Here is a 24,108-nt window from a genome sequence, read left to right as displayed (position 1 = left end):
GACCCTCTCTATGGGGGGCACCGCCAAGGCCAGGAGGCGGGGGAGCACACGGTGAGTGCCCAGGTGCGCGGCAGCCTACTGGAAAGGGCCTGGAGATGGGGGAGAGACAGGTGGATCCGGGCGCGTTTGGAGGTGGCACTGGTGGCACTTGGTGACAGATCGGCTGGGGGTGTGCGCGAGGAGCAGCAGCGGAGCGGGGACAGCTCGTTCCTGGGTGAGGCTGGGAGGCTGCTGGGCCCCCTGGGGAAGATCGGGGAGATCAGAGATGTGGCTGGGTCCCCAGGGATGGAGACTCAGGGGAGACGTGGTGGCCAAAACCCCAAATCAGGAGTCATCAGCGAGCAGATGGGATTTAGTCCTGGGAGTAGGAAGAGAGGCCTTGGGTGGGTGGCAGCTGTCGGGGGGGAAAGAAAGGGTAGAGGGATGTGGGGAGACCCAGAGGGTCTGTGGGGACTGAGACTACCCTGGGGGTGTCACCTCCCCCCTAGGCCATGACCCTCAGGCAAAGGAAAGGGCAGAGAACCGGTCTGTCCACTCAGCCCCACCACAGGGCTTTGCTGCCTGTGCCCTCCGCCCGGCCTGCCCCCCATTGTGGCCCAGTGCCCTGAAAACTTAACAGCAAAAACAGGGCCAGTGGCCAGGCCTCACCCTAGTTAGGAACTGGGGGGTCCCAGCCTCCTAACCCCACCAAAAGGCCAGGCCTGCAGCGCCTCCAGCCCTCTCGTCTTCCCACAGCGGCAGGGCTTGAGGGCGACTGAGGGGCTCGGCTGCAGTCCACCCCCTGCCGGCCAAAGCCCTCCCCTGGGACCACCCCTCGTGTCCCCCTGCTGCCCAGCCCAGCCAGTGTCCAGGAAAATGAGTCCAGTCCCACCTTTCCCTCCCCAAGAGCTTCCCAGAGTCGGGGAGCCCAGACCTCAGGGAGTATCAGAAGCTCTAGGCCAGCTGCGAGCCCCCCTCCGGCATCCCTCCTGTGCCCATGAAGGAGATGACAGGCCGCCCCTGGGGGAGAGGTTAGAGGGGACAAACTGGGTCACAGCTTGAGTGGCCCCTGCTGGGCACTGAGGACCGACTGTCCTCTCATCCTGGGAGTAATTATAGCTCCCTGACTCCCGGGCGCTGAGGGCTGGAGCTGGCTTTGACAGCAAAGCCCAGCCAGGGTGTGTGAGCATCAGAGGTCACACAGCACCCAGGAGGGAGGCCTCCCGCACCCTGCGGTGACTGCCGCCCAGTAGCGGTGGCCTCGCTGCTCTGGCCTTTCCTCGCCAGAGTCCTTCCTTCCTGATTCTGTCTTTACCCACTTTGATGCCAGCTTTTTTTTTTTTCTTTTATTCTTTCCAGCTCAAAAAACTCAAGTCTCTTCATCTTTCTGACTTAGTCCCGGCCCCTCGCCACCTCACCTGCCTGCACGGCCCACCACACAGGCTTGCCCCTAAGGTCCCCTCCACCCAGGCTGCCCTACCAGCACCAGCTGCTCGACTCCCTTTGCAGAAATGTACTTTCCTCATAATTAGATGACCGAGGTCTCCTCCACGCCATCACCCTTTCTGGACTGCTCCCTCCACCGTGGCCACCCACCGCGGGACAAGGTGTGTTTATTATCCTCGTTCATTCTCTGTCAGCTCCAAGAAAGCTGATCTCTTTGTCTCACCTACTCTGATAAATGTCAACATGTGGTCGGCGTTTGTTGACTGACGGATGGACTGAATTCATGACTCAGCTACCACCTCTCTGGAAATGATCATGAAAATCAGCCCAGCAAAGGCAGAACCTGTTGTGAATTCTAGCTGGATCAGTGGCCAGGACCCTGTTCAGTCGTTGTTGTTTTTTTTTTTTTTAAGATTTGTTTATTTATTTATACAAGCACTGGGTACAGTCAGAAGTGCGGGAGGGTGAGAGGATTCACCAGAGCCAGAGCAGGGAGCAGAACAGGCAGACGGCTGAAATGCACTGCCGAGGGGAGCAGCGGGCGCAGCAGGAGAGGTCTGCGCGCTATGTGGGACCCTTGCTGGGATCGAACTGGCGCTGCAGAGGCTGCGGGCAGGTTCACAACCCAGCGCTCAACCGCTGCGCCACCGGGGAGGCCCAACAGTCGCTGTTTTTTAAAAAGCAGATTAGTGAGTGTAATGGGCGTGTGAGCACCACCCTATGTCACCCCGACATTGCCCTGCCACCTTTGATGTGCCGTGTGAACCTGATCAGGTCCCTGGTTCTGGGAGCCTCAGTGTCCCTTCTGTAAGGTGAGGGTAACAGTAGGGAACCCCCATACGCTTGTTGTGAAAATTAAATGGGACCATCTAGGTGGAGACTTAGCCCAGGGCTGGCACAGAGCAGGGGCCACAGAAATGTTCTCATGATGATGATGGTGACAGTAACGGTGGTGGTGGTGATGGTGGTGGTGATGGGGGTGATGATGATAATGGTGGTGGTGGTGAGGGTGTTGCTGTTCACAGTCCAGGGAGAGATACCAGCATTAAACCAGGTTTTAAATGGCAGTTCAGGGAGATGGGGTGGGGACTTTGGTACTAGGTCACCAGGGAAGTGACCTTTGGAGTGAGACCCAAATGAAGTCAAGGAGAGGCCATCCAGCGGAGGTGTTCCAGGTGCCGGGCCCAGCTCCTGCAAAGCTCTGGGGCAGGACTGTGCCTGGTGGGCTGGAGCAGAGTGAGGGAGGGGGCAGGGCTGTGTGTGCCTGGAGAGGACTTTGCATTTTATTTTGGGGACATGAAATTCTCTGCTGCAGAACAAACCAGGCAGCTCTGCCCCTGCAGGGATCTGTGTTTGGGGGCTGAAAGTTACCAGCCATTTCCTCCTGGGGCATAGCCAGAAAGGTCCCAGTTCTTTGAAGCAGGCAGCTGAGGTCCTGTTGCCCTTCCTGGGTGAGGGGATAGTTGCTCTGTGACCTCCGGGAGGTGGGCATGAGCTGGGACAGGCGCCCAGGAGTGGCCTCGGAGCCAGGTTGGTTTAAGGTAGGAAGCTGGCAGAGGGGGAGAAGGGAGCTGAGCAGGAGACTCGGGAGTCCCAACAAGACAGCAGAGATGCAGTTGGGGGGTGGTGGGAACAAGCCATCCGTTCTGGCCATCTTGTCCCCCCGTCCATACTGTCTGGGCCTCAACTCAGGAGAGAATGACCTAGAAAAGCGGCCTCAGGAAGGAGTTTGCCACAGGGAAGGATTATGTCCCCTGCGATGCCCAGGGGGTTGAAGATAACCTGCCAACTTTCTCTCCTGACACCTCCCTGCGATTTCCCCCAGCCTGGAGGAGGGAGCTAAGCCTGCCGAGCTCCTGGAGACCAGGGGTCCCCGGGTTTCTTCATGCTATGACCACATTTCCACGATGGCAACCCCCTTCCAGCCACCACTCACACTGCGGGTGCTTCCTGAATCCCCAGGCATCTCTTGTCTTGGCATTTGCACATTATGTGCCCACCCAAATCTAGGCTTTAGCGCGGGGATTCATTTCATCTCGTCACAGAGAGGATTACACTGTCTGTAACTGGCCACCTTCATATTTCTTCTTTCATATAAATATGTCTCAGCTCTCTCCCCCTGTGGGGACTTTAGAATCCCCCAGGGATTCACAAGCGCCATGGATTAGGGTTTATTTGGTTGATCCGCTCTTCATACACTTAGGTTAGTTCCCTGCTCCTCTGCATGAGGAGATCTCAGCGTCTCTGTGTTGATACATATTAATCTCCTGCATCCCTCAGCGAGCCTTGGCCATGGTGTATTTATTTATTTGTTGTTTGTTTTTAAAGATTGATTTATTTATGCACACAAGAACTGGGATACAGGCCAGAGATGTGGGAGGTGAGAGGATTCACCAGAGACAGAGTGGGGAACAGAGCAGGCAGATTGACTGAAACACACTGCTGAGGGGAGCAGCGGGGAGACAGGAGAGGTCTGCTGCGCCATGTGGGTAGCTCCCTGGCCGGGGATCGAACTTGTGCTGCAGCGGCTGCAGATAGTTTCATACGTTGAGTCCCAAGCCACCAGGGGGGCCCCACCGTTTATTTAACCAATCCCCTACTGATGGTTACTGAGCTTAGTTTTCTCCCGCTCACCGCCCCCCCCAAATAACTGCATCTCTGCTGTCTCGTTGGAACACATGAGTCTCACGAGCCTCCTTGTGTCCACGGGAGGCAGGGGCCACAGTTCATTCAGCTGACCTCCTATTGTCCGACACTCAGTTCCAGTTCTGTTTCAAATGACATCACATGGTCCGTGCCGCTGTGTTCCTGCGTGTGAGATTTTCTCAAGGAAATCTTGAGGATACGTCGCCCTGCGCTGCCTGAACCTCGTGTAGTTGCATCACGCCAGTCTGTTGTCACATGGCTTCCTCCCCTGTGTGTCTGTGTCCAAATTTCCCTCTTCTTCCAAGCACGGCAGTCGTTGGATCAGGACCTCGTCTAACGTGACCTCATTTTAACCTGATTACTCTGACAAAGTACAAGCTCTTCCCAAGGCGGTTCCCTTCCCGCAGTAAGCGAGCGGTTCCTCGGGGCTGCGTGCGTGCACATTCTTGCCTTAAAGATCCGGGAGGGGAGGCAGGAACTGGCCTCCCAGTGTTTAGCAGATCCGACTCTACAGTCTGGGTCCACGGCGAGCCAGGCCGAGGGAACAGCGGGGAGCGGGCAACAGGCATGAGCAGAGGGAAGTAGAGGGATGCCCGGGGGGCTTCAGCTGCTAAGATGCCAAAAATAGCTGCCTGGCAAACAGGGCAGCCGCAGTCCAGCTGCCATCTGGCTGTTTCCTCCACACCCCTATCCTGCTCAACCCCAGGGATCCAGGCTACAGCTGAGCAGAGCTGAGGGGTGCTGGGGGGTCAGCAGAACCAACAGGACAGGAGGAACAGCTCGGAGCGGCAGGCTCAAAGACCCAGGCGTGATGGCCTCTGTTCCTCCACTTCCCATGCTCTCGGCTCCCCTGTGCCCCTCTCCCCCGCGCCTCCGCCCGAAGACTTGCCCGCCGCTCCTCGGGCCTCGGGGCCTTTGCGCTAGCTGCCGCCCCAGCCTGGAAGGTAGCCCCTCGACACCCACGAGCACTCCCCTCCTCAGCTTTTTGGTGTGTATCGTTTCCTGTGGGCGCCCTAACCAAGCACCACAAACTCTGGAACTTCAAACAACAGAAATCTATTCTCACTTTCTGTAGGCTGGAAGTTCAAAACCAAGGTGTTGGAGGGGATGCGCTCCCTCGTGAAGGCCCACAGAAGGGTCCTTCCTGCTTCTCCCAGCTTCTGTTACAGCCAGAAGTCCTCAGCACCCCTTGGCTTGTAGACAAGTCGCTCCAATCCCTGCCTCTCTTCACCTGGCCCTCTCCTGTGTGTCCTTGTACAGGCCCATGGAGACAACACCCTAGCCCGCTGACCTCGTGTGAACTAATGGCATCTGCAAAGACCCTATTTCCAAAGGAGGTAGGTCCGCTCACAGGTACCAGGGAGCCCACTCTCAGCGCTCAGCTCAAGTGTCAGCTTTCCTAATCTGCGGTCACCCCCTGCTCGCAACCGGTCAGCCCAATCCCCCACCCATGAAGCTTCCCCTCAGAGCCTGTGCACACAAATAAACAGGTAACACAGGGAGGACACGGTGGGGGACCCCAAAAGCCTATTGGTGGGGAACTGCCTGTATCCCCCCAACTGATGTGCGCCCCAGGGGGACAGGATCTACCTTTGCCTTGTTCAGATGTATTCAGAGCCCACTATACAGTGGGCATTCAATAAATAAGATTTTTTTGGTACCCCAAACTTTTACATTATATTTGTTTTGATTTTCCACTTCAATAATTGCTTTCTTTTGCAATTTGTTGGCATAAAGTCCCCATGACATAAAAGCCATCCTCTTTAAGTACACATCCAGTGGGTTCTAGGATATTTATAAGCTTGTGCAACCATTGCCATTAGCTCGAGAACATCCCATCACCCCGAAAGGAAGTTCTGTCACCATCAACCATCAACAATTCCCCAATGCGCTCCCCCAGGTCCTGGCACCACCAACCCACTCTCTGCGGCTGTGCCTGTCTGGACGTACCTCACGGCTGGACTCACCCGTGGCCTCGTGTGTCTGGCTTCTCTCCCTGAGCGTCGTGTGTCCAGGGCCCCTCCCCAGGGTAGCAAGAGGCAGAAATGCTCCCCCTTTCACGCCCAGTGATGTTCCCTGGTGTGGGGTGGGCACAGTTACGCGTACCCAGTCATTCATCTGTGGGCATTTGGGGACTTTCCTCTCTGGGCTGATGTGAACCGCGCTGCTGGCAACGCGCAGTGCCGGCTCTGCGGCAGCGGGTGCTCAGTCCTCCTGTCAGACGCCCAGAGCGGGGGTGTCGCGCGGTGGAGAAGCGGGACCGCTGCCCTAACGCTGCCCCACCCGCAGGTGCCCGCGAGGATGGTGGCCCGGCCCTAGGCCCTCGCTCCAAAACATGACCTGCTGGCTGTGCGTCCTGAGCCTGCAGCTCCTGCTCCTGCCCGCCGCCCCGCCGCTGGCCGCAGGCTGCCCGGCCCGCTGCGAGTGCACCGCGCAGACCCGCGCCGTGGCCTGCCCGCGGCGGCGCCTGACCTCGGTGCCCGAGGGCATCCCGGCCGAGACGCGCCTGCTGGAGCTCAGCCGCAACCGCCTGCGCTGCCTGAACCCCGGCGACCTGGCCGCGCTGCCGCTGCTGGAGGAGCTGGACCTGAGCGAGAACGTGATCGCGCACGTGGAGCCGGGCGCCTTCGCCAACCTGCCGCGCCTGCGCGTCCTGCGCCTGCGGGGCAACCTGCTCAAGCTCATCCCGCCCGGCGTGTTCACGCGCCTCGACAACCTCACGCTGCTGGACCTGAGCGAGAACAAGCTGGTCATCCTGCTGGACTACACCTTCCAGGACCTGCGCAGCCTCCGCAGGCTGGAGGTGGGCGACAATGACCTGGTGTTCATCTCGCGCCGGGCCTTCGCGGGGCTGCTGGCCCTGGAGGAGCTGACCTTGGAGCGCTGCAACCTCACCGCGCTGTCGGGCGAGTCGCTGGGCCACCTGCAGGGCCTGGGCGCGCTGCGGCTGCGGCACCTGGCCATCGCCGCCCTGGAGGACCAGAACTTCCGGCGGCTCCCGGGGCTGCTGCACCTGGAGATCGACAACTGGCCGCTGCTGGAGGAGGTGGCCGCCGGCAGCCTGCAGGGCCTCAACCTGACCTCGCTGTCGGTCACCCACACCAACATCACCGCGGTCCCGGCCGCGGCGCTGCGCCACCAGGCTCACCTCACCTGCCTCAACCTGTCCCACAACCCCATCAGCACGGTGCCCCGTGGGTCCTTCCGCGACCTCGTGCGCCTCCGGGAGCTGCACCTGGCCGGGGCCCTGCTGGCCGTGGTGGAGCCGCAGGCCTTCCTGGGGCTGCGGCAGATCCGCCTGCTCAACCTCTCCAACAACCTGCTGTCCACCCTGGAGGAGAGCACCTTCCACTCGGTCAACACGCTGGAGACGCTGCGCGTGGACGGGAACCCGCTGGCCTGCGACTGTCGCCTGCTGTGGATCGTGCAGCGCCGCAAGACCCTCAACTTCGACGGGCGGCTGCCGGCCTGCGCCACCCCGGCCGAGGTGCGCGGGGACGCCCTGCGCAACCTGCCGGACTCGGTGCTCTTCGAGTACTTCGTGTGCCGCAAGCCCAAGATCCGCGAGCGGCGGCTGCAGCACGTCACGGCGGCCGCGGGCGAGGCCGTGCGCTTCCACTGCCGCGCCGAGGGCGAGCCGGCGCCTGCCGTGGCCTGGGTGACGCCGCGGCACCAAGCGGTCACGGGCGCCAGCGCGGGGCGCGCGCGGGTGCTGCCCGGGGGCACGCTGGAGATCCAGGACGCGCGGCCCCAGGACAGCGGCACCTACACGTGCGTGGCCAGCAACGCGGGCGGCAACGACTCCTACTTCGCCACGCTGACCGTGCAGCCCGAGCCCGCCGCCAACCGCACCCCCGGCGAGGCGCGCAACGAGACGCAGGGCGCGCCGCGCTTCCCGCTGGACCTCACCACCATCCTGGTGTCCACCGCCATGGGCTGCATCACCTTCCTCGGGGTCGTCCTCTTCTGCTTCCTGCTGCTCTTCGTGTGGAGCCGCGGCCGCGGGCAGCACAAGAACAACTTCTCCGTGGAGTACTCTTTCCGCAAGGTCGACGGCCCCGCCGCGGCCGCGGGCCAGGGGGGCGCCCGCAAGTTCAACATGAAGATGATCTGAGGGCTCCGGGCCCCGGACCCCGCGGGGGGCCGGTCACCCCGCGCGCGCGCCCGCTGATGACACCTATGCATTTTCTAGGGGGGCAGCCTCAAGCGGGCTCCCGCAGAATCCCCCTTTTTTTGTAGATACCCACCCCCGGGACTGGTTTTTTTCCATCAGGGGCCTCTTTTGCAGTTTCTCAAACGTTTTTGTAGGGTTCACTCACGTCTGCTCACCCCTGCCGCGGTGGCTGAGCCGGGTGGAGCCCCAGGGACCCGGGGCCTCGCAGCACACAGCTGCCGCCCTGCGCCCCTGGGGGATGGTCCCGGCCCGGGACACCCCACCCAAAAGGAAGGCACACGGAATCCCACACTTTCCACACGTGGGTCCCCCACCCTGCACTCCCAGAACACACGCGTGTCCACCCCCGGGACAGTTGCAAACCCACTTCTAAGCCGGACAGCTCACGCCCAGCTGGCGCACGCCGGAGGGCAGAGGGCAGTTCACACCCGGAACACACAGTTTACACTTGGGACACTCAGCTCACGCCCAGGACACACCCAACCCCTGCGCAGACGGCACCGCTGGGCAGGCGGCAGCAGCTGGGCCTTGTGGGGCAGGTCAGGCTCATCCTGCGGGCCCAGCTCGTGGTTGGCCTGCCTGTCCCAGTCTCCCCCGGCCTGGAGAGGCCATCTCCCTCGCTTCCCCCACCCCCTCGCAGCTGCCGCTGGCTTCCACAGGGCAGGCAGTTCCTGGGGTCCTGCTGTGTGCCCTAGAGGGACAGCAAGGACAGGGCAGTGGTTCAGGGAGGCCTGGACCGTGGCCATTGGAAAGGTGACCTTTTATCTGCGACTCTGGGGAAGACGTAGGGCCAAAGGAGAGGTCCCAGGCGGAGTGTAGCTCAGCTGAGGGAAGAGCTTCCCCAAGGCTGCCGGCAGCGTGAGCGCCCTGTCACCGGGGTGAGCGCGCAGGAGCTGAGCTTGGCAGAAGTGCTCAGACTCAGACAGGGATCTTCTGGGGCCCCGCCCCTGCCCCAGCTCTTGCCCCACCTCCACCTGGCCAGCTGACCGCTTGGTCGTTGGGGGAAGAGGCCTGGGGGAAAGTGCCTCCAGGTGACCTCCCCTAGAAAGGAACCTGGTTGCCAAGAGCCGTAGGAAGGACGGTGATCTCAAGGACCTCGTGGGGAGGCTCAGAGTCGGTCCGGTTCCCGCCCAGTGGACGCCTGAGGACCTCTTGGGCCATCGCAGTCCTCATCTGTAACATGGCTCTGAGGCCACCCCCGCCGCCGTAGATATCGGGGCCCATGGGCATGCCTGACTGCTGACAAAAGTCCTGGACCTCTCTGAGAGGAACCGGAGAGAAAGCTGCGCCAACCGTGGAGGTTTGGAGGGAGGGGTGCAGACGGGACCCGGAAGGGGACCCCGGTGTGCTCCTGGGCTGTGACCCGAACCTGCTCCTGCCTCCGCAGAGCCAGACAGACCAGCAGGGCCGAGTGGCAAGCCACGGACCACGGTCTGCCAGGGTGGGGTACCCAAGCCCAGGTGTGGGGGGACGTGAGCGAGGGCCACAGGGGGTGTCCAGCAGCCCCAAACCCCACCCAAGTCAGGCAGAACTCCTGCCTTAGCATCTTCCTGACCTTGGTTGCCATGACCACCCCAGGGGCCCTCAAAACAACATCCAAGTGCCTTTAGCATCATCGAGGAGGGAGGGGACACTTCTCAGCAGTGTTAGGACTTGCAGAGCATCCGTGTATCGGGATCTCCCAGCCCCTTTGCCTGCCCCTGTCCAATAGGAACCAAGACACACCCCCGTGCCTGAGTGCCCCCCGCCCCCCATGCTGTATTTGGTTGGAATCCAATAAAATGAAAACTATTTAATATCAAAATTCAGATCTTCTATTTCATTCTCATGGAGGCAAGAAGGAGCAAAGGAGAGAGGCTGCTGAGGCCCTGGAGTGAAGGGAGAGGGGGGCTCCCAGAGTGAGCCCCAGAAGTGACCCCGAGCCACGGGGCGTCTGTAGAAGGAGAATGTCTGCAGCGGGGACCTCGCGGTCACAGTTCGGGCACCCCATGATGCCCCCAGGGCTGTGGCGGACACGCCGCTACTCTCGCCTTTCGCGCTCAACCCGGGCACGGCTTGCAGAGCCCGCGGGTCAGCGGGGTCGGCGGGGGCAGCGGACCTCGCGGGAGAGGTGGGCCGCTAAGAAGCTGGCAGCGCCGGGAGGTGGAGAAGCCCCAGGCGCGAGTTGGGGCCAGGGCCAGAGCCTGAGGGAGGTTCAACCCCCTCCCCTCCCACTCTCTCCAGAAGCTGCAGCTTCCTCAGGGTTGTGGGCCTGGGGGGGGGGGGTGTCTCTTCTGAAGGGGTCCCTTCCCCTCCCTGCTCTGAGGACTCTGGGAAAAGGCGAGAGCCTTGAGCGCTGGGAATGGTACTAACGAGGTGCGTTGTCTGCTCTAACCCCAGCTGATGGACGGGAACCAAGACCGGACCTAGTGCCCGGGCGCAGAGTCCCCACCCCCTGGCACGCCCGTGCTCTTTCTGGAAGGGGAACCAAGCCAGGGCAGCCTGCAGAGTCCATGGCCAAGAGCCGCCTCCCGCTTGCCTCCCTGGCCTCATTTCCCCATGTGAACATGGGACGATGATTCCTTTCCTTCCTGCAGAAGACAGAAGCAGGACAGGGAATCACCAGGGGCTCTGGAACGACCCCTCTGTGCCTGATTCCAAAGAAGCCGGAGGGATGGGTGCTGGCAGGGGACCCTTCTTGGGGGTCCCAATTCCCCTTTTCCTCCTACAACAAAGGCAAGTGATTGCCTGGTGTGCCTCATTTTCCCCATCTGCAGGGGCTGCCCAAACTTCTGATTCAAACCAGGTATAAGGCCCAGGATTTTGGGGGCCTCCCTGGTGGCGCAGGGGTTAAAGACAGAGCTATCAAGCTATTGCCAGCCACTGCAGTACGAGTTCAATTCCCTCCCGGCCAGGGAGCTACCCACATGGCACAGCAGATCTCTCCTGGCTCCCCGCTGCTCCCCTCAGCAGTGTGTTTCAGTAGCTCTGCCTGTTCTGCCCCCAACTCTGTCTCTGGTGAATCCTCTCACCCCTGTACCTCTGACCTGTACCCCAGTTCTTGTATGTATAAATAAATAAATCTTTTTTTTAAAAAGGAAGATTCAGGATTTCCCGAATCCTATCTCATTCTTGGGGTGCTGTGGGAGTGGGAGAGACCCCACGTGGGGGTCTTTCTAGGGTAACCAAGGCCCAGCTAAAGTGGGACCCATCCCACTGGCAGCAGGAAATTAAAGGGGAGGCCTCTCAGACAGATGTCAATGGGGTTCCAAAAAACACAGGAGGGGGGACCTCCCCTGGTGGCGCAGCGGTTGAGCGCTGGGTTCCAAAGCTGCCCGCAGCCTCTGCAGTGCCAGTTTGATCCCCGGCCACCCAGCGAGGGTCCCACAAAAAAAAAAAAAAAAACACAGGATGGGGACCCAGCCATCAGCACTCCCTGGGCTGGGGGAAACCAAATACCCTTGCCTTGATGTCCCCCCAGATAGTGCAAGAATGGTATGCTGGGTCTCTCCAGCTCGCCCCACACACTCACGCACCCCAAGCCCTGTCTTCCCCATAGACACGCACTCTGGGTGCGTCTCCCTCCCCCTCCCATATCCCCTCCAGCTAGTGTTCTTTCCAGAAGATTCCTCTTGTATAAATCAACTCCCCTCCCCTAAGATCCTTTGCAGTCCCTCTCTACGGGCCGCCACGCGTGGGGGGGCCATGCCCAGGAATGCAGCCTCATTGCTGTGTGGTCTCCGGAAAGCCGCAGCCCTTCTCTGTGTTTCCATCTGTTCATCTATAAACTGTTGTCCTGTTTTGTGCAGGGACGCGGACACGCTTCTTACGGCTGCTGTGACAAGACTCAGTGGCTTGGCCCAGCACGCATGTGTCCTCTCACAGCCTCGGAGGCAGGAGTCTCTCCGGGCTAACCCTGGGCGGGGCAGCTGCGCCTCGGGGCTCCGGGGCCCCTCTCCTGCCTGGTCCAGTTTCTAGAGGAGCCGCACCGGGGTCAGGCCCTTCCTCCCTCCTCACAGCCACACGCGCCTCTTCCCGGCTCTGCCTCGGACCCTCCTCCCTCTGTGAGGACCCTCTGGAGGGCACTGGATCCCCCATCCTCATTGATCAGCTGTGTGACCTCAGAGCCTTGGCACGCACATCGCATGTTCACTGGTTCTGGAGACAGATGTCTTTGGGGCCGTGACTCTGGCAGCCACAGAAATCCATGAGCATTGACCCCAGGCTCCGTGCCAGGCGCAGCCTGAATGCAGCAGGCTGCCCCCGAGGCTGGGGCAGACACGGGGGTCATTCACATGGTGGTGGCCATCTTGGGGGTGTGCGAGGCAAACTGGCCCCACTCTGGGCCTCAGGGGAGCATTGTCCAACAAGGTACACATTAGGGTGTTTGCCGATGTCATCTGGCAAAGAGCCCTGGGTCGCTCCAAAGAGGGGGTCCCGTGCCCCAACTGCCGACCACCCTGGGATGTCACCCTGTCCCAGCTGCCCCCTCCTCACCTCCTCAGCCCACCACAAGCTTGGCCAAGTCTCTGCCACACAGGACGGGGGCCAGGAAGCAAGGGAGTGAGACACCTCAGGGCCTCAGGCATAAAATCTAAGAGGGGACAGACTCCTTGCAGCTGTCAAGTTGAAGGCCTTCGTGGCCCAGGATCTCACCGGGCCTGGCTCAACCCTGCCTGGCTCTCCTCACCCTAATCCCAGCCCTTGTTCCAACAAAACTGGATTTATAAAACCAGTCCTCGTGGGCCTCCCTGATGGCACAAGTGATTAAGATGCAGCACTATGAAGCTAGCCGCAGCCTCTGCAGCACGAGTTCGATCCCAGGCTAGGGAGCTACCCACATGGCGCAGCAGACCTCTCCTGTCTCCCCGCTGCTCCCCTCAGCAGTGTATTTCAGTCAGTCTGCCTGTTCTGTTCCCCACTCTGTCTCTGGGGAATCCTCTCACCCCCCACACATCTGGCCTGTACCCCAGTTCTTGTATGCATAAATAAATAAATCTTTAAAAAAAAATAAAAACAGTCCTTGAGCCATAAGTGGGCCAATTGGATTTTGTAAATACTACATCAAAACCTGCTCCCTCCTGAGGGCATCTGGGGGTCACCACTATAAATCCTGTGCCTAAGGTGAGCACCTTGCTGGCCTCAACCTAATCCTGGGTGAGCTCAGTGGGGCGACCCCCCACCCCCAGGCAACCCCCGGGTGTCACTGAGGGAACGCAGCCCCCAGCTGGAGAAAAGCTGGACAGTAAAGAGCCATTTCTCTGCACTTCTGGCTCCTTCCGTGACACCTGGAAGAGCCCGGAGTTGAGTGAATCCACCCTCTTGTAATTCCCATTCCCTCCCCGAACCGCTTTCCTTCCTTGCGCCCGAATCAGCAGGTGCTTCACGCATTAAAACGCCGCCGACATAAAGAAGCCAGGGGCTGGAAAAGCCCAGCGAAGCATGAAGATGCTGACTCACGCTGTGGCGTCTTGCAGGCCAGCAGGTCAGCGTTGCTCAAAACGTGGCCCAGGACTCCTAGAGGGGGCGGGTTCACAGTCCTTCTCGCACGGGGGGGGGCGGGGGGGGGTTGTCGGCGTGAGGACGGGGCCAGCCACGCCCTGATCACTTATTGTCCAGCCTGGACCTGCTGTGTGACCCCCGCCCTCTCTGAGCGCCAGAGGACAGGGGCGGGGAGCCCGAGGGCGAGCCCTCCCGTAGGAAGCAAAGCCATCGGGTTTGAGCCACTTCTCCGGGTTCTTCGCACTGTGTGGGGAGAGGCTGGGTGTGGCGCGGGGGCGGCTCTGGGTGGCTCAGGCAAGGCCCAGAGCGGCCTGACGGGCACGAGCATCAGCTGGAGTCCCTGGATCCTCATCGTTCTTGACTGTCCGTGCTGCTCACTAGACAGCAAATGTCCTTCAAATAAATGCATTGAGGTGTGGGGAGGGCTGTGAGAGGATTAGATCTGATAAAGACAAATCCAGCTACCGTGGCTGGAAGGAAACAGCAAGTCTCTGTTCTCTGGAGCACGGAGGGTGGTGCCGTGCCCGACATCACACAGTGAGTCAGGACGGAGCCCCAGGCTGCTGGCAACCCCCTGCCTGGAGCTGAGGCAAGTCACTCCTCACTCAGCACAGGGTCCTGGGCCAGGAGGGACGTGGGGTGCACGTAGCTTCTCAGACACCCCACAGAACGGGAAGTGCTTCTGGAGGAAGTGAAAGCCGCAGACCTGGTGTTTCTCCCTAAACAGTCACGGCTGGGCTTGCCGCCCGCCCCACGGTGGGGACATCTGCTGTCCAGGGCCCCGGCTCCCCACTGCCGCCCCTCAGCCTGTCTTCTGTCTCCCTCGCCCTGCTCTCAGCCCTGGAGCTCTTTGCTTTGGGTCCCATCTCCTGATGCGGCCCAGACACCGCCTGTGAGGGGTGCTGGTCCACGCGGAGGGTGGGCGGGGGCGCCCGGTCAGTGGGGAAGTGATGCAGAAGGCCCGCCCGCGGCCTGCGCTGTGGTCTAACTGCTCCCCGGCATTTCCTGCAGCGACAGGTCACACTCCTCCTGGGAGGCCCGGGGCTGCAAGCTTCTGGGAGTGTGTCTCCGAGCCCCTGTTCCGCTGACCCTCCAGCCCCCCAGGTAGGGAGCCGCAGGGGCGAGGGGGAGGCTGCGCAGGGAGTGGGCAGAAGCGGCTAGGTTTTGAGATTGGGTGGCCTGGATTCGGGGGGAAGGCTGGGGGTTGTGCTCTGGGGACAAGGCCCAAGAGCCCCGGGGTATGACTGCCTACCCCCAGCTGCCCCCCAACAGCCCATCCTCCTGGCTGGACTGTCCACACCGCACAAGTACAGAGTTCACGCCCTGAAAAGTTGTGGGGTGGCCCAGAAAGGGCAAGGAGCCCACCAGGGTCACACAGTGAAGTCAAAGCTGGGCAGGAAGACCCCCCATCCTGGATACCGCACACGCACCCGCTCACACGTGCCCCCTGAACTTCCGCAGCAGCATGAGCAGCCCCGAGCTACCTACTGAGGCCCCCGGTCCCGATGTTCCCCGCTGGGCCGCTCAGCCCACCTACAGCAACCTTGGTGAGCCACTGAGAGGCGCCCCGGGCCTTTGGCCCGGGCTGGGGGAAGCCTGGGCTGGGGGGGGTCTGTGCTGGGGGGGTTGTGCTGGGGGTCCTGGTTAGGGGTTGGCAGGGGGTGGCTTGTGCCTCAGTGACGGAGCGCAAGGTCGGAGTGGCCCAGTACCGCTGGAGGAGCTCTGAGCCGAAGGACGCGAAAGGCACGACGTTAACGTCCCCGCCTTTGATAATCCTGCGCTGCGTGAATAAGCCTGTTGCCTTCGCCCGAATGAGGCAACAGGTTAAAGAGGCCGTGTCGGGAGGCAGGGTCCCTGGAGCTCCTTCGCAGGAAGTTTCTCTGACCCTGACTCTTCACTCCTCTGAGCCTCAGCTTGGCGCCCCCACCTCACAGGGCACCCCGCACTTGGGGCTAGAATGATTTCCACTTCAGAGAGGAGGCCGAGGTCTGGAGCCCTGGGCGCGGGCCCCACAGTGCAGGTCCTCACCCACTTCTCCCCACACAGGTGAGATCCGGGCGCACCTGCTGCCTGCCAAGGCCTGCCGCTCGCGGGCATCTGGGTCCCTCTCCACCGACCCGGAGTCCTCACCCCCACCCCTACCCAAGAAGACCCTAGCCAGGACCAGGTCCCTGCCCCCCCGGGTGGCCGGCACTCCCAGTCCCAATCCAGGTCAGCCTCGCAGGCGCTTCCTGGGGTCCCTCAGTGTCAACGAGAGCTGGGCAGGTGCCCATAAGGCTGGGCTGGCGTGTTCCCCTGCAAACCTGCCCTTCGAGTGGCCCGATGCCCACCTGGATCTCTCTCTCCGTGACCTGTCCCGCCTGGAGGCTGTGGACGCAGCGCTGGAGGCCCGGCAGCTGAAAGGCCTCCACACCATGCACGCCCGCCTCAAGGCCCGGCTTCTGGGGGGCCACCCTGGGCCCTGCCACCCAGGCCACAGCTTCCGCCTCCTGGACAGGTCACCCTGCGTGGAGAGTGGGGACACCCTCTACTACCGTATGGTGCGAGTGGATGAGGAGGCATGGCATGTCTTGGCCGCCAAGGTGAGCCCTCCCACCCCTCCTTGGAAGGGTCCCCCATTGTCCCCCTTGGGCAGAACCCAGAATACCTGCATCTTGGACCTCATAGTTTATTTTGCAACTAACATATGCATTACCGGTCGGCCCTCGGACTCGTGTTTCCAACATGTGGGGCTGCCAGCATCTGAATCACCTGGGAGTCTTGTTCAAACCTCCTCCCCATCCCCCAATGGCCCGGGAACCTGCATTTTGAGTCTCCCCGTGAATTCTGGCACTAGAAAGCCGCTGACTCATTAACCACCGCCAGCTGACTGCTCCCGCTTGAAATAAGAACATTCAACTGTGCTGCGGGCACTCGCTTTGTGCCTCGTGCCACTCTAAGGGCTTTTATTTTTATTATTTGTGGGGGGGGGGACCCTCGCCGGTGGCCGGGGAACGAACCGGCGCTGCAGAGGCTGTGGGCAGCCCCGCAGCCCAGCGCTCAACCGCGGCGCCACCAGGGGAGGCCCTCTAAGGGCTTTTAGACGGATTTGCTCATGTTAACACTCACCTACATGGGGTCGGCCAGGAGCGTGTCACTGCGAGTCATCCGGCTCCTTTGTGCACACACTAAGAATAACACACGACTCTGTCAAACGGACCGCACCACCGAGCGCCAGGTGCCCCCAGGAGCCCCGTCTGGGTGGCAGGGTATGCTGTGGGGCCCGTTTTACAGACCTGCAGGACCTGAGTTGCTGCTGACAGAGAGCCCTTGAGGGCGGCTCGCAGCCCTGGGAGTTTATTTTTAACATACCCACCCCAGGAACTGTCATTGTTAAACGCCCCCCTTTCTCTCCCAAGGTGATCTAATATAACCCCAGAACTCCACCAAGATATTCGCTGTGGGCGCTGCGAGGCGCAGGCACACGTGACCTCTGAGCAGGGTCGGGGCAGGACCCACATGTGGCAGAGTAAACAGCCGGCTGCTGGCTTCACCCTGATGACCCGTCCCGTGATAGACAGGGGACAGATCAGGTTCTAGATTATGAAAATTAACTTCACCTATTTCTTTTCACTTTTTTTTTTTTTAACATGGCTTGCTAGGAAACGCTAAGTGAAGGCTGGCCCTTGTATTTTATTGGACAGCAGCTCCCCGTCAACCACCAGCTCCCAGGGGCAAAAAGCCGCCCCTTGGCAGGCTGGGAGGTCGGAGCCCGGCACACCATTCTCCCCGGGGCAGTCCTGCAAACCCTCGCTCTTACGAACACCCCAGTTAACACTAACCCTACTTCGGGAGACGCCTGGCAGGAGTCCCCACCCCAGCCATGAAGGGAGTGGGCTGGGGTGGGCTGCAGGCTTCGGGGAAATGCAGGGCTTCCCTGACAGGAAAGGCTGTTTTGGTGGGGGAGGGAGGGCTCCCTGGTCTGGCCCTGATGGTCCCTTCTGCCCTGCAGGTGCCCAAACCTGGAACCAAAGAGCCACACCCATGGGGCCTGGAGCTACAGGCTTCACTGCCCCCGCATTTCAACCTTCAGGGGCTGTGTGGCCTGGTGCCCGAGGGCGCACTACCCGACACCCCCTGGAGAGGCCCCGTGATGCTCACGGCAGAAGTTCCTGAGCGCACTGTGGCCCAGTGGCTGGCGGAGGTGCACGCCCAGCGGCCCTCGGAGTTGGCATGGGCCATCGCCCTGATGCTGCTGCAGCTGAGCGCCGCCCTGGAGCGCCTGGAGGATCGGGGCGCGGTCCTGACCGAACTTCGGCCCGAGAACCTACTACTAGCAGTGCCTCGGGGCTGCCCGACTCATGGACCCCCGCGCCTGCTGCTCGCAGACTCTGGCCATGCCCGCCCGCAGCCTCCAGGACTGCCCGGCACCCACGCATTGCAGCTGGGCCGCTTGCTCCATGAGCTGCTTGGGCCCTCCATGCCGGTGGCCACACCCTTGGCCCTGGGCCTGAGGCACCTGGCGGCCCAGCTGTTGCACTTAAGGCCCTCGGCCGCCCAGACGCGCTGCGCACTCCAGACTCTGCTCTGGGGACCCGGACCGGAACTCAACAGTCACACGGCACCACTAGGCTCCTGGCTTCGGGTCAGGCGTACCTTGTTGGTTCTGCACCTGGCTGAGCGGGCCGCGGGTGGGGAGGCCCCTGGCCTGGAAGACTGGCTGTGCTGTGAATACCTCACCGAGGCCACTGAAGCCTCGTTGGGGCACGCCCTGGCCCTGCTGTGGCATTAACCTCTGCGGAGAGGGACAGGACTGTTCTGGGCATCGCCAAGACGCAGGCACCTTCCACAGGTCTGGTGCTGGTGGTCAGCATGGTGGGGTGGATGCCCACCCTCAGGGGGTTAAAATCTCATCGGCCATGCAGGGGTGTGCACCCCTCCCCTCCAAAGCCTGTCTTCTTATATGCTGAGGGCTTAGGCCCAAGGCCTCTCTGAGAATGCAGGTGCCACCCCACTCCTTTCAGATACAAGGGCCAATGCCTCCTGAGGCTTTCTGATGCCAGGGCAGCTCAACCCACTTCCGGGTGTGGACAACCCCTGCCAATCAACATCTGAGTATGCAGGATCTCTCTCCCACCTTCCAGAAGATGCTGGGGTACTCTTCTGATGCCAGGGTCTGCTGGGCACTGTAAGAGTGGACACTACCCTTCTGAGGCCAGCAATCGCAGCCTCTAGCCCAGGAGCACCCCTTGTCCTTAGTGCCAACATCCTTGTCAGGAACCGCCTGAGGCCGTCAGGGAGGTGGGAAACCTGAGACACCCTGTGGCCCCAGCACAGACTGCCCTTTGGTCCCCAAGCCCTGCCACCTCCCCAATCTCCCTTACAGGCGTCCCCACACTGATCCTCTGTCGCAGGCTAAATTCTGTCCAGTCTCTACTCTAAGCCTTTGGATGAGATGCTCCATCTGACAGACCTTTCAATGTCACCTGCTCTAAATAAGTTCCCCGTCCCGGCCCTCTCTGGCTCATGAGGTGGCCTAGGGCAAGGACAGGAGCCCTGAGGGGTCCCACTGCCCTTGAGTGCAGTTTGCGCCCCAACACCCTCCTGGATGGGTCTAATCCCAATATAAGTAGATCCCTCTCCTGCTCAGACATCTACAGCTCCCTAGCACCCTCAAAATAGACACCCTCTCCAAAGCTCTGCAAGCTGCCACCCCTCCTGCTCATTGCTCACCCCTGGCTGCACTTTCAGAGCCGGCCCGGATTGTTTCCTCACCGGAAACACTGTTCCTTCTACTCCTCTGCTACACACCTACTCATCAAACAACCTGGCCCTGCCCACATACTTGGGGACAAAGGGAGTCTCTGTCCCCGCAGACCTTTAAAGGCTGGTTCCATCATCACTCAGATGGCCCCCCACCTGGCCCCGCCCCCAACCACACACACCTGGGTATACTGGAATCCCTGAGCAGTTTCCCAGCAAGGCCCAGATAGCAATCTCTGGGCCACGTTCCCAGATGCCGCCAGCAGGTGGCACCGCCACCCCACCAACTTTAGTAGGAGTATCACCCACCCCCTCCGCCTTCAGCTCCCCTTCTTCCCAGCCTGGCACCTGTGACCCAGCTACTTCCACCCCAGAAGTGATTCTGCCCCCGCATGCCGCTGCCAAGTCCAACGGCCACTGGGCTGCAGTCACACCCCGTGTAAAAGTCCCAATGGGCCCTGGCCCTACCCCAACCATCCCAAAAGGCCAAGTGACTGGTGAGATCAAGGGCACCACCTCGATCTGTGGGCAGGACCCCCCCCCCCCCCAGGGAGGAGTGGCACAGCTTGCTGCTGTGAGACCAGCGCCTCTGGGAAGGAAACTGCCGTCCACAGCCTTTCCAAGCCCCGGCAGCCCAAAGTGCAGTACTGGGGCGGATACCACTCGACCCACCCTGGAGGCAAAGGTAGTGAGGCGTGGAAGCTGCCAGGAATTCTGCCACAGCATGACCAAGAGCTGAAGGGCCCTGGAGTCCACAGAAACCAGCTGTAGCCAGGAGCGCAAGCCCTCAGCCACCCCTCTGAAAAATGGGGCCAAGTCAGCTCTGACATGCTGCGCAACCCCCACCCACCTCGGGAAACAAAGGACACCTTCCCTGGACCCAAGACCCACCCTCTTCCAGCCTCCCAGGCCCCAGGTTAACACCACTGAGCCAACATGGTCTTGGAGATGTCATCACTTTATTCAGAATTTTGATAGTAGTAATTAGTATCTATCTTTCCAAGTTAAGAGACCTAGGATTATTTCCAAAAGACTTCAAATAAGAAACTCCTCAAAGTACAAGGATAATCTGAATCACCTTAAACCAGCAATAAAAAAGTAAAATATAAATTTTTATTTAGAATTAAAGCAAATACTTCAGTATCACAAACACAATATTAAACTTCAAGAAATATACGGCTAATTTGGAGTGAGCGTTTATTTGCACAATTACAACATGCGGACAAACCCAGTAACGAGCAGGCCTGACGGCAGAGCACAGAGCTGTCGCCACCCCACAGAAAAGCTGGACAGGGAAGGGGCTGCAGTGAGGGTGCCAGCAGGGGAGGAGCCGGGCGGGCCTGTCCACTATCCCTCCTCCTCACCCGAAGACTCTCTCTCGAATGTGTAGGCCATGAAGCAAGCGTCGGGTCTCTTGGGGACAAGGGGATGCCCTGGTCTCACAATCTCAAAGCCCAAAAAACTGAAGGTACGGAGCAAGGCAGCTGCAGGAGAAAAGGCCATCAGAGCCGCCCCACCGACCCATGCCAACACCCCTCCCCACACGTGCCCGAAGGCCCAGGGCGCAGCAGGACCCGGGCCTGCGCCGCCTTTCCTCCCTGCGGGGGAGGGGCAGTCACTTACCTCTGTCATCACGATTTTTGTGGAAGCAGATGAAGACGTGGTCAGCGTGGAGCTGCTCCTCCGCGAACTCAAGAAGAACTGCAAAGCTGAAGCCAGCTGTCAGCACCGGCTGACTCGAGCGCCCCACTGCCCCCTCCTGCCCATCCACTGGGTGCCCCCCCACTCCCAGGACAAGATCACCTCTGTGGGACTGTGCTGGGCACTATCGGATGCCGAGCCACAACCCAGGCACCACCAACTCAATACCAAGACAACCCAGCATTCCCCCAAGGTGAATACTTGCGTTAGTCCACTGTTCAATAATGAGTCCCCAGTATGACTCTACACCTGGGCGGCCCTCCTTCCCCAAGGGGTAGCAGCACACCCTCACCTGTCTTTGCTCCCCTCGGGCAGGGCCCCACCAGGGATCTCGATGTAGAGGCAGCCGCTGCTCAGCACCGCTCTCCAGTGAATGTGTTTGGTGTCTGTGAGCCTGGACTGGACATTGAGAATCCTTGTCTTGTTATTAGACGTTAGTTCCTCTGTTACATTCAGCCGATTATCCTGCAGAGGGAGCGCACCAAACCCACACTTGCACCCACATCCACGGGCAGATCATTCTCCCCTGCAGCTGCACCAAAATTTGGAAAATCCCCCAAAACACCCAGTCACCAGCCCCCGCAGTGCCGTTTGGCTGAGTGTGGAAATGCAGGGAGTGGGAGCAGAGACTACAGTTGTGTGGGACAAGGCCAACCCGATCTGCTGTTTGTGTCATGAACCCCGTGGGTACCTGGTAGGTACACAAGTCTCCAGCAAGTGGGGCCACACACCATCCTCTCCCCCAACCTTGCAGCAGAGGACCCAAGATACTTACTGAGTAAAATAAATTAGCTGAAAGATTGTGATCCCTCTGACTATTCCCTCGCCCACCTGGGATCTTCAGGGGTGGGTGAGGGACATCAGGAGCACCACCGAGGCCCCGGACCCAGGTTACTACAGCAGTTGAGGGAGACCCTGGAACTGGAGAAAAATGAGCTGGTCAGCAGCAGGCAGACAGGTTAGGCATTCCAGGAGTCCCTCCTTCCCTGCTGCCTGCTAAGTCTAAAAGTCAATGTCCACCTCCTGGGGCAGCTCAGGCTCCGCCCTGACCAGTCTGAGAAAGGACCAGTGACTGAGACAGGCCACGGGCCCAACATCCCTTTAGCAGGTCCTTTATGATCTCAGGAAGATAAGCACTTGGTCTCCCCCCTCATCCCATTCTGCCTCAAGTTGTGTTCCTGAGCCTAACTGCAGGAAACACCTGACACCCCAGGTCCTGGGAGCCCACAAACTTGTCTTCACTAGCAGCCCCTGCCCAGCGCGGCTCCTCTGTTTCACAGGGTCACCAGGCAGCGCACACCGCAGACTGTCTGGGTTTGTGACCTCCAGCAATAACGAAGTGGGGGGGAGGGGGCAGGGCCCTGCGAGGTTGCGTCATTTTGGAGTCTGAGGCCCTGGCCTCGGGGGAGAGATTTTCACAATCGCTCGCTCCAGCACCAGCAGCCATTTGCTGCGCAACGTAAACAGGTCTCCCAAAGTCGCCTCCATTTTGCATGGCTACTATCGGGGCCCCCCCAAACACTCATCTTGAAGGATACCCCAGGGGCCAGGAAAGCGCTCGCAACATCTTGCCAACCACAACAGCAGCGCACTTCCTGCAGGCCCCTGGCCGACAGCACTTTCACCCGAAACCTTCTCTTCAAGAGACCGCGCACCCCGGGCTGGGACGCCCCGACGCCTCCCCCAGAATCAACGCGGAGCCTTTCCGGGGGCGGTGGCCGCCCGGACCCAAGGACTAACAGGGCGCCCGCCTCTTGGGCCACGGCGGGGCCGGGCCTTCTCCGCACCGCACGGCGCTCGCGAAACCCGCGGCCGGGGCTGGATGGCCGCGCCCGGAAAACGCAGATTCACGGGACTCGCGGGCCCGACCAGGCCTGGGGCTAAGTCAGCCCCCAAATCTGACCAGGTAGGCCTCAGGGGCCCCCAACTCGCCCAGGTACCCCTGCCCTGCCCCCGCCCCCACCGGGGACCCGCCCGGCGCGACTGTGGTCTTGACAAAGGGGCGGCCCTCGCGCTCGGGACGGGGGCGGCGTCGCGGCGGCTCCAGCGGGCCAGCGCTTCTGGAAGCTTCGGGCGGGGGCGGGGTGCTCACCTCTCGCTGCTGCGGCCGCCGCTGCTGTGCAAACTGAGGAGCGGCATGGTGTAGCTGGCGTGGACGGTAGCGCTGGGTTTCTCCCCCTCCTTCTCTCTGGCGAAGCAGTGGCTGTTGAGGATCCGCTGCAGGGAGGATTTCACCATCCGGCCGCTGGGGTCCGAAACCAGGAAAACCTCCGCTGCGCCTCTCCGCGCCGCCGCCGCAGCTCGCCGTTCGCAAAATGGCGCCGCCGCCGCCGCCCGCCTTTATAGGCAACTCGCCCAGGCCACGCCCCTCACGCCGCCGGGAACGCGGCCGCACGAGGGGGCGGGGCATCGGGGCCGCCGGGAAAACCTGGCGTGCCCGCCCCTCCTGGCGCCTGATAGGCGGACAACTTGAGATAGGCGCTGGGGAAGCGTTCAGGATTGGTCCAGATGTTTCGGGTCCGCCCCTTCTGTATGGCGTCGCTCTGCGGGCTCCTAGGGGGCGGAGCCATCCTGTCTCCGGGAGCGCGCCGCGCGCGCCCCGCCCTGCCCCCCACAGCCGGACCTTGGGGCCCGGGTCTTCGTCGGGGCGGGTTTCGGGGACCCTCGGAGCGGCCCAGGCTTCGCTCTGGTCGCGGTCACTCTCGCCGGGGTCCGTTTCCCCAGCGGGACCCCTCCCGCCCCCGGCAGCTGGGAGCGACAAAGGCCCCGAGTATTTGGGGGTGGGGGGTCCAGTGCCGCCGTCCGCCGCGCGGGGGACACAGTAGTGTCCGGCAGCGCCCGCGCGGGTGATGGCGGGGCGGGTGACTGCTGCCGGGCCCGGCCGCTCGTGTTTTACAGAGATGCTGTGTAAATTTAGGAAAATTCTATGCATACCATTT

General features: G+C 61.1%; 3 protein-coding genes across 3 annotated transcripts; 2 read left to right on the top strand and 1 right to left on the bottom strand.

The window, feature by feature from the left end:
• Positions 1-6,367: 6,367 nt before the first annotated feature.
• On the top strand, positions 6,368-8,185 carry LINGO3 (leucine rich repeat and Ig domain containing 3; the record flags this gene model as incomplete). The annotated part of the gene is made up of 1 exon (XM_084250945.1): positions 6,368-8,185. Exon 1 carries the CDS (start codon positions 6,407-6,409, stop codon positions 8,183-8,185), a length of 1,779 nt encoding a protein of 592 aa, XP_084107071.1. The 5' UTR covers positions 6,368-6,406.
• Positions 8,186-15,191: 7,006 nt separating this feature from the next.
• On the top strand, positions 15,192-18,497 carry PEAK3 (PEAK family member 3; the record flags this gene model as incomplete). The annotated part of the gene is made up of 3 exons (XM_084248624.1): positions 15,192-15,273; positions 15,773-16,308; positions 17,718-18,497. 3 exons carry the CDS (start codon positions 15,192-15,194, stop codon positions 18,495-18,497), a joined length of 1,398 nt encoding a protein of 465 aa, XP_084104750.1.
• A 1,919-nt stretch (positions 18,498-20,416) lies between these two features.
• OAZ1 (ornithine decarboxylase antizyme 1) lies at positions 20,417-23,519 on the bottom strand. The gene is given in 6 exon segments (XM_084249539.1): positions 20,417-20,952; positions 21,092-21,177; positions 21,462-21,634; positions 21,945-22,031; positions 22,033-22,090; positions 23,262-23,519. Coding segments are annotated over 6 exon segments (687 nt in total). The 5' UTR covers positions 23,408-23,519; the 3' UTR covers positions 20,417-20,815.
• Between the last annotated feature and the right edge of the window lie 589 nt (positions 23,520-24,108).

Source organism: Talpa europaea (genome assembly GCF_964194135.1).
Source record: "Talpa europaea genome assembly, chromosome: 12".
NCBI lineage: Eukaryota > Metazoa > Chordata > Mammalia > Eulipotyphla > Talpidae > Talpa > Talpa europaea.
The sequence above is the reverse complement of the archived record's forward strand: the minus strand, read 5'-3'. Positions and strand labels throughout refer to the sequence as shown.